Source organism: Triturus cristatus, chromosome 3_2 (genome assembly GCF_964204655.1).
Source record: "Triturus cristatus chromosome 3_2, aTriCri1.1, whole genome shotgun sequence".
NCBI classification, from domain to species: domain Eukaryota; kingdom Metazoa; phylum Chordata; class Amphibia; order Caudata; family Salamandridae; genus Triturus; species Triturus cristatus.
Window position 1 is genome coordinate 1040349834 of NC_140584.1, and position 9805 is coordinate 1040359638.

Below are 9805 nucleotides of genomic sequence, written 5' to 3' on the forward strand. Positions count from 1 at the left end.
TGTGTGAAACACATACATGCAGTTTTATGGTTTTCGGTATGTGCATATCTTTGTACAGCTCTGCAGTAGTGCTGCAATGGGGTGTTTGGAAGTGGCTTTATGGGAGAAGTTGCACAGGCTGACGGTGCTTCGGTGCATGAAAAGCATTGATACGGTCTGTGTTGGGAAGGAAAAATCCTCTGCATGGTAATGGATGTACAGCCCGACCTGAGTTACAAAATGTACTGATGTCTGGATCACTAATGCTGATTTTTTTTTATTGTCACAGCCAAAGGCAGATCATGTGTGTGCACCATGACATAGGCCTGTCTCACGGATTGCGGTCTTGTTGGACCGGGAAGGGCGCTCAAAGAGCTACCCTCAATGTCGTGGAAGGCTACTGTCTTCACCAGGAGTTAAGCAGCTCAAATGCCATAGTGGCAGTGTACTGTGTAGTGATCAGTAGGAGTCAATAGATCCTTTTCAACCTGTGTCACTGCAGTGAGGCCTACAGGCTCACTCCCTTTTTAAAGTGTTGCTGCTGTGTGCTTAACTCACTCTTCTCTGCATCAAAATGGTGTGAAGTGCTGCACTGTGCAGAAGAAGTGTATCTGTGCTGTGTGTATGAATAAACGGTGCCGAGCTGAAGCCGGACACGGACATATTCACGACTCACTGTAGGAGTTGTCAGAAGGAGCCTTGAAAGAGTGATCAGAGTGACACACACATATGCTCCAGGGTGAAGGTATGCCCGCGTTGGGCATTATCCCGAGTTTTTAACAAGACAAGTGATGGTGCAGGGTGGATTGTTAATACCCCATGCCCAGAAGAAATTGCCGTGAGTTTACCCTTAGGCAATGAAACATGTCGGCATTTTTATAAGAGTAGACACACAGCACAGAATAAACTAGCAAGCCAGTGTGTACTAGCTCACAGTTGTATATAGTTGTCACAGCACAGCTTTTTCTTTCACATACCCTAGCACTCTGTCTTGTGGGTTGTTACCCATTCATTTTCTCCCAGCACTTTTTCATTTTCTGGAGTGGTGGTAGCTGATGATGAGATCTGAGGTAGCAGGCGAGTACCTTCCTGCTTTATCCTCCATGGTGGTGCTATCGTGAGGCACCATCACTCCATTTTCCACACTTTTTTCATCATTTATTTCATCACTTAGGGGTGATAGTGACACAGAATCTGGGTTTGGAGACACTCCTTTTGTTGAAAGTGTTTTTACTGGTGAAACATACCTATACATAGCATAGATGGTGCAACCACTTGCTTTAAAAAGTGTTTAATGAATAGGTAAATGAATAATAATTTCGCCGAGTGAACAGGTCGATTATTGTGTATCTGTGTGTATGTGTGCCTGGGGATGATGCCATAGAGGGACAATGCAGTTCTGAGCAGTGCATGCATGGTGAGGCATGGTGTACGCATGTGCTGGAGGTGCAAGAGCCTGAGAGTGGTACTGTACCTGAAGGGTGTAGTGCTGTGAAATGCGTGCAGGATAAGTGCATGTGTTGGGTGTATGCGTACCTGTGAGTGGCACAATACATAAAGGATATGGTGCAAGGCAGTGCACGCATGTTCAATGCTAGTGTTGGATGTACATATGCCTCTGAATGGTACATTACATGGAGGATACAGTACTGGACAGTGCGTGTATACTGTGTATGAACAATACATGGAGGGCACTGGGTTCCATTTTGGGGGACCCAGGCCTGCATGGTGAAACATGGAGGGGAGGTAGAGGGATCCCCGAGACAGGTCTGTGGATTGCTGCATCCTGTAGTTGGGTGGGACACACACTGGAATGGGGAGGATCAGGCCTCCCTGCACACTTCAAAGGGGGCTCTTTGATACAGTGAGATGTTACAAGGAAGGAGCCTGGGCACCTCTCAGGAAGGAGATGGAGCTGATACGAGGATCATCAAGAGTAGGTGTGCAAACCCTGGGCTAACCTTTTGATGCACATATCACTGTGGCTGACATCCAGGTGTGAACTCTACTCACTCCCGTGGCCTGTGTTGTGGGACTATCAGCGTCGGAGACATCCATGCTGTGACAGACTGCGTTTCAAGAAGAAGAGAGGAAGCAAAGGAGTATGCTCTTAAAATTAAGCAGAACCCCAGCATAAAACTGCAAAGGTGGATTATAAGAATGGGAGGTTGACGCCTCAAAGTTTGTCATCTGCCAAGCAGCCAGATGGGCTGTGAGAGGAGGGAAACCTCTACAAGACTTCTGCTTGAGACTGGGACTAGGGGCCAAGGCCTGATAGCCTCCCTGCCGGGTGAGGTGACATCACCCAAGGGATCCAAAACCACCTGGCCTGGAGCCTGGAGCCTGCAGCACCGGCGCCTGCCTGCTTGCCAAGGCTAGTGTGCGCTGTGTGGAAGAGGAGAACGTTGGCGGAAGCCATCGAGTGGACTCCCTGTGTGAGGCGTGAGAAGACAGCTGCTGCATCGATCGGTCATTATCTGTGTGCACGACGACCCATATGTGCCAGGAGAGAACCGCCGTGAAGATAGCCGTGGTAAAGACTGCCATGCAGTAAGGGCCGAAGCCTTGCGCAGTAGAGGTGCAGCAATCCTGTATGCCAGAAGGGGCTGCTGTGGTAAAGACTGGCATGGGGAAGGGCCAAGGCCCTATGCGGTAGCGGTGCGGTGACCTCGCATGCCAAGAGTGGACGCTATGGGGAAAGGCTGCATGCAGTAGGGCCCGAAACCTTGTGCAGCAGTGGTGCGGCAAGCCAGTATGCCAGGAGGGACTGCTGTGGATAACTTTGCCGTGTTGACTGGACCAGAGCCTATCGACAGTGAGCGACGGTGACCACTAGGTTACCAGGAGCAACAAGGACTGCAACTGGCTCGACCTTGTTGGATGAGTGAGGACACCAGGGGAACACTGTCACCCGAGTGGAACTAAGAACAGGATCATCGTAGCTTTCCCCCATCGGGTGCGTGTGAACACTTACGCTGCAGGAAAAGCGCAGGAAACTCCTAATGGCTGCAGGAGCTCAACTGCGAGGGGGAGTGCCTGTGCCCGCCGAGTGCAGCCGCTGAGTCTGCATGTGAACGACTCACCTGACTTGGACAGGAGCCGATGCGAGCACCCGCAGTCGTGGCGCACTCCAAGACTCAGAACGCTTCACTACTGCCGGAGTGGGTGAGACCTGATTCGGGCCTGACAGCCCCAGGGGAACTTGCTTCTAAAAACAGGCTGGAACATTATTGACTTTAAATCAGAGTCATAGTGGACTCTTGAGACTCGGACTACTAATGGGGCATACTCTGGATCTTACCAATAGTGATATCGAATGGGGAATAACCACGATTGCTAACGCGGGGAGTGAGTGGGACAGGGAATCACCAGAGAGACACTAGAGGCCCGACTTTAGGGAAGAACTGGGTAATTGTTTGTGAATGTCGTATTCCTTCTGAGTGTGGTTAGCTGTAGAAATAAAATACTTCTCTTTTGTTATAAAGGTGAGTATTTAGCTAGACAATGATTTATTGCTGCGGCTGAACGCATTTTGAGTTGTGAGCCTCTGTTCACTAATCTGTAGCCACACCTTCCCTCCGAGGGATCCTTGGGCTGCTTGGACCACGCAACCCTGCGAGTCAAGTGCAGAGGGGTACTTCGCCCAGTTACTCGGGATCCATAGGAAGTCGGTACACAGGACATTAGGCGCATAAGGCCTCAACCCCCACGGTTGGGCCCAGTTGAACCCGCGTGCCCCGTGGCCATCTGAAAGGGGTTCTGACAGTCTGTTCACACGTCATGAGGGTCGCCCCGAGGTAGCCTTGGCAGGTTGTGAACTGTGGCACTACATGTATCCGTAAAGTGGCACAACAAGCTCCCAAATCTAAAGGGCAGCTGGCTGAAGCTATGCCTCGGTGCAAGGTACTCGGTTAAAGAAACAAATTACGAACTGTGATGTAAAGCATGTCATTATTGTAATTACAAAAGTGCATTCACTGCCATCCTTGCACTCCTTGTCAAGCACTCTTATCACTCTTTGCGATGGTGTCCATGCTAAAGAACAAAAACTAAATAAACAAAATCCCTGGGGCCGGTTGGCATCTATGCCAGCTTGACTCCTTCCCCTAGACCTGAGGCTGCCTTGAGTTTACAGGACACGCACAGAGAGTGCTGCAGTCCACGTCATGCCTGAAGACTTTCCTTGCTTCCATGCGTGACGCTGTGTTCCCGGTCTGAAATGAAACCGCCACAAACAAACAAACGGAAGGTATCAGGCAACGCATCATCGCAGTTACATCCCCTCTCCGGCTCTCACAACGTCACGCGCACCGCCGCGCGGACAGCCACGCTCGCGCGCAAGGTGTGGCAGTGATTCTCCCCCGGGACCTTCCTGGTGCGCGCTCTTTGATTGGCTCAGGTTTCACACAGGGCTCAATGTCCCTCCGGGGCGTGCTACTGAAGCTGTCCCTCCCCTCCCCGAGGGCATAGATCTCAGTGAGGTCATCAAAGTCCAGCCCTCGCACTACCTTGTATAAGAGACGGCTGTCTCTGCAGATCCGTTATAACAAAGAGCAGAGTGCAGCAAGCCAGACCTGTAACCTCGCACTTGCCACAAGACCGATCGGAATCCAGCTGCAAGCGACCCACCAGCCGTGATATCGTCTGCCAGAGCTGCACCTGCCAACATCTAACCATCTGGAACCATACCAGCCAACGACATATCATCCAGCGCTATACCAGCCAACAACTGACCACCAAGCATTGCACCGGTCAACGCTCGACCACCCAGCCTTGTACTGGCCTGCATCACAATAGCAAACGCAGTCCAGTAACTCCACCTTTGCTTAAGAACCGCCGCCATGTCCATGGGAATGGAGATCGTTGGCATCGCCCTGGCTGCGATGGGCTGGGTGGGGGTCATCGTGTGCTGTGCGCTTCCCATGTGGCGAGTGACTGCTTTCATCGGCACAAGCATTGTCACTGCCCAGACAATATGGGAGGGCATGTGGATGAACTGTGTGGTGCAGAGCACGGGGCAGATGCAGTGCAAGGTCTACGACTCCATGTTGGCCCTACCTCAAGACCTTCAGGCGGCCCGAGCCCTGGTGGTCATCTCCATCGTGCTGGCCGTCCTAGGTCTCATGATCTCCATCGTCGGCGCCAAGTGCACCAACTGTGTTGAAGAGGAGTCCTCCAAGGCCAAAATCATGATCATTTCTGGGGTTATATTCCTCGTGGCTGGATTAATGGTCCTTATCCCCATCTCCTGGTCGGCCAACAGTGTTATCCGTGACTTCTACAACCCGCTGGTGGCGGAGTCACAGAAGAGGGAACTGGGGGCCTCACTCTACATTGGATGGGCAGCATCTGCCCTCCTGTTGATTGGGGGTGCCATGCTCTGTTGTTCCTGCCCCCCCAAGCAGGAGAAATATCCAGCATCACGAGTGGCCTACTCAGCAGCCAAATCCACTGGACCAATATACGATCGCAAGGACTACGTCTGATCTGTGGAACGACCTACGACACTCTCGTCATCTGATTTCAACCAACACGTCAGTCTTGAGAAGGACTATGAGACTTGGCCACCATCATCATTTCGCACTGATTGCTCCATTTTGGGGAGTGAGAATTACTTTTAGGGGAGGCTGGGGAGTTAAAGAGTGGCTGGATTTTCGATTAAGGAAAATGGATGTGTCCAGGAGGCGCCCATGACCCTGCGGCAGTGCCGCAGCGCAGCCTTCTCTCCACCGGAGATGTTTGTCACCTTTCACAATTGCCTGAAAAGTTGGGACATCGATTGACTTGCTGCCAGTGCTTAGGACTTTCTTTAGCAGGGCAACCCCAACCGAACAGAGGCAAAGACTGTCATTGACTTTTCATGAAGACATTCTCAACTGGTGGAAGAAAGGGAGAACTGAGGTATAAGTGAAGAAGACATCCACCGGTGCTGCGGAGTGGTGAAACCGCCACCCGAAAGACGGTTTGCGAGTGCTGCGTACAATGAGATTCATCTTGAGTAATGTTCAGTCTAGAGTTGTGTTGATCATTCAGGGAAGGGGGATTATGAAGAGCGGCCTCCACAGGCGAGTGGGGCCAGTTAGAATCATGAGGGAGCAGGAAAGGGCTAATAACCTGCTGTGGTTGTGGGTGGAGAGGAAGGTAGGTCTGTTACAAGCAACGCTACGCCACATATCTCAAGGCGGCACTCCGGCAGCCGCATTCTAACCTATACCGCATAGGTCAGAAGGAATGTAGGGGACTTATGGGACGCCCAGTTAAATAAGCCTAGACCCAGACAGACTTACTGGTGAGACCATTCTCCACCACTGCTACACATGCCCCATTTCTTGGCTGCCCCTGCAAGAAGGGATGGTAGAGCCCTGAATGCATTCTAGTGGCACCCTGGGATGCTGGATGGAAAGGGGTGGGGGGTGTCCCTGCTCACTTGTCTTCTTTGCATTCATGTGTTTGTTCATCTCGCTGTTTGCTCTGCCCCACCCCACCCTCCAAGGGCAGGTTCCAGGATGTGGGTTGCAGCGTGGCTCCCGGCTGCACCTGGGCTGCGCCCCACGGACTATCATTCTCGCAGCGAGTGATGGAAGGTCAGTGTGGGGGAGGGGGGCCGCCAGTAGCTCTCTGCTCCCAGGTTCCTTGGCAAGAAATAGGGCTCAACTCCCTTCAGAAGTGCAGCACCTTAAGGTTTCTGTGGCACAAATGTGTAGAAACTTTGCTGCCCTGAGCCCCCACCCTGCCCTCGGGTGACACTCGGTGCTACGGTGCCGATGCTTACAGGGTCTGAGCACACAGGCGCCCCTGGGGGAGGGGTCTGTCACAGCAGAAGGTGAAGTAGGAGTGCAGGGTCAAAGGGTGGGACCGAAGTACATGTAGGCAACCGCGGGAGGGGCTGAGCTGAAGACCAGAGGACCACAGTGGGACAGGAAGCGTGCATGTATCTGTGCTCCATTGTCATTTATGTGGCCAGCCTACTGGAGAGATTGTGTCTGCGCGTTTTTATTGTTTGCCTTTGTAACATTATGTTGACATTTCATCAAGAATGCTGTTTATCTGCCGAGTGAACATAGCGCTAAAACGAGGCGGCTTTTTCTGAACAGCCGCATCGCCACATTTCTGTTTTCTATGCGCTTTGCTGAGCGCCGCCTGCGCCCCGGTCTCTGGGGCTGCCCCTGGCAGGTAACCAGCTCACATGAGCGTTACCTGTCTCCAGCAGGCAGAAGGCAACACATGGGCTATAAGGGGTCGGCACCTGGAGGGTGTAGAGAAGAGGGGGTACTGCTGGTTAGCAGAGGCCCCATGGGAAATAATCTTGGCAGCCATAGGTACGGGTAAGGGAGGTAGCAGGAAAGACGAAGCAAGCAAGGTGTAAGAAGGCTCGAGTCGCGGGAGACGGAGAAGTGTCACCGAGAGGTGGGGGAGGGGGGGCACTGAGCTATGGAGAGATACCACGGAGAGATGGCCCGAGGTGGAAGGGGAAATGACTGATGGAGAGAGGGGAATGAGAGAGGGAAATGAGAGGTGTGAAGAGACGATCCGAGACAGATGGAGAGATACAACTGAGAGGTGTGGAGGGAGGGCCCAGGTGGGTGGGGGACATGAGAGATAGGCAGTTTTCTACCTATGAGAGATGGAGAGAGAGCACAGAGAGGTGGAGAGAGTTCACACAGAGGTGGAGGGAAGGCACTCAGAGATGGAAAGAGGGTAATTTTCTCGGGGGGGGGGGGGGAGGTCGTAGCTCTCTCCCTCCTCATCCCACACCCTGCACGCTGTGCCTGAGGCACCTAAAGGGCTGGCTGGGTCTTAGTCTCCTATATGTTGCTATTGTAGCGCTTTGTATGTTCCCTGAAAAAAACTAAGCACTGTTGGTTCTTATTGTTTTTGTGACTTATTGTATTTTCGCCCATGCATTTCACCATTTTTGTTGTTTATATTAAGTTAAACTTTTCAATAAAAGTCAGTGATTTAAAGACCTTTCCCTTGTCTCAGACCATTTCTGCGTAGGGTAAGGTTGAATTGCACTGGGAGGGGAAAGAAATACCAGCTTTAAGATGGCGTCGATTCTAGCAGTGATTAACCAAAAGTTTGTCTTTACAAAATGGCCGACATGAACTGGTCAACCCATTGAAAATGCAAAAAGAGCCCTTAGTGAAACGAGAGGAGAGTATGCCACACCACAAAAAGCTGGAAGTCTGCTTTACTGAGAAGCCCCACCTTTGACTGGAGGGGGAGTGTAAATAAATGTAAGGTACACGGAAGAACACGCACAAACCATCTTGTGTTTTAGGCTATAGCGCTTCATCAGCTGAAAATTCCAATTGTTCTCTGTCCTTAAAAAGCGTGGGCCTAAAAGTCCAAACACGCAAAGTGCTGTTGGCTAAAAGCCATGGCTGGCTGAAGACAGCTTTGAGGCAAATAACCAGGACACAGTTCATGGTTACAAACGAGTAGACTGCGTCCACCCACTGTTTTCAAATGGTGGACGTTGTCCACCCTGCCAAGAAGTTGGGCCCCTCTGAAATATGTTGAACTGGTCCCGGGACAAATTCAGCAGGGGAAGGGAGTAGCCATAACATTAAAATACCCCCCACTTTGAACCAAAGCTCTTATGGCAGCCACGTAAGTCATCACGGTCCTCCTGAGCAGAGCTCTCTTGTCTCTTCCATCCAGGCATCTATCCATACATCCTTTCATTCTTGCACCCATTCATATCCACCATTTTACATTTACATTCTGTCATTCATTCATTCTTTCACCCATATTCCAGTCTTTCACCATTTTGTCCCTCCATCCATCCATCAGTCCATCTATATCCAAACCTATCCATCCATCTTCCAAACCTATTCATAAAACCCACCCACTCTTTCACTCATACATCCCTTCAATCACCTTTTCACTCCTCCATCCATCCATTTGCTCACCCATCCATCCTCCCTTTTTCTCAACCATCCATCCTTTCACTTATCCATCCACTCTTCCATTCATCCATCCACCTTTCCATTCATCCACCCATCCTTTCACTCATCCACCCATCCTTTCACTCATTAATCCACCATTTCACTCATCCATCCATCCACCCTTTCATATATCATCCATCCACCCTTTCATCCATCCAACCTCCCTTTTACTCATCCATCCATCCCTAAACTCATCAGTCCATCCTTTCACTCATCCATCTATCTATCCTCTCTTTCACTCATCCATCCACCAATGGAGTGGTAACAAAGGCTTAAAGCTTGTTATCACTTCACAAGTACATAAAAGAGGCATGGTTTTAACTTTGGTCACTCCCTGTATATGAGATATGCAGGTACTGTAAGAATGTCTTAAGTGTTCGTCTGGCAAGTATTTACACAAATAATAATTTCAAAGCCACTATTTTGTTTTATCTCTTTTATAGCACAACTTATCCCATTGCAGGGTGTCAGAGAGCTTTATATCACACGAAAACATTATACATTGACAATAAATCGCATAAGTGTGTAAATCAAAGTACAGGATGTATTATAAAAGACAGCGAGGGTTAGAAGGTGTAGGAATCACATGTCCTTCATAGCTCACTGTGCGATATTTGATGGGTTCCAATTTATAAACTGTAAGTAGAGATTGGATCTCTGCGTTAAAAGCAGTTACCTACTTATATACCAACATAAAATACAAATCTGCCAACTGCATGTTACCCGATGTGCTTTCCAGGAGACACATTAACCCTCTACACTACTTTTATTTGAAACGGGGAATAAACAAAACTCTGATCTCTCTGCTGAATGAGTTAACCTCTAGAGTTATCTCACCTTTATTATTACCCCCTGAGATTTACTGGGCACACAAA

At 50.2% G+C, this 9805-nt stretch overlaps 1 protein-coding gene across 1 annotated transcript; it reads left to right on the top strand.

Annotated features, from left to right (window-relative positions):
- Positions 1–4512: 4512 nt before the first annotated feature.
- Positions 4513–7946, top strand: LOC146859065 (claudin-3-like). Its single transcript, XM_085649717.1, has one exon. The coding sequence runs from the start codon at positions 4821–4823 to the stop codon at positions 5463–5465; it is 645 nt and encodes a 214-aa protein (XP_085505843.1). The 5' UTR covers positions 4513–4820; the 3' UTR covers positions 5466–7946.
- Positions 7947–9805: the final 1859 nt, after the last annotated feature.

Bases quoted from the DNA above. Each gene is read 5' to 3' on its own strand.
- LOC146859065 (XM_085649717.1), top strand. From the start codon at position 4,821: ATGTCCATGGGAATGGAGATCGTTGGCATCGCCCTGGCTGCGATGGGC.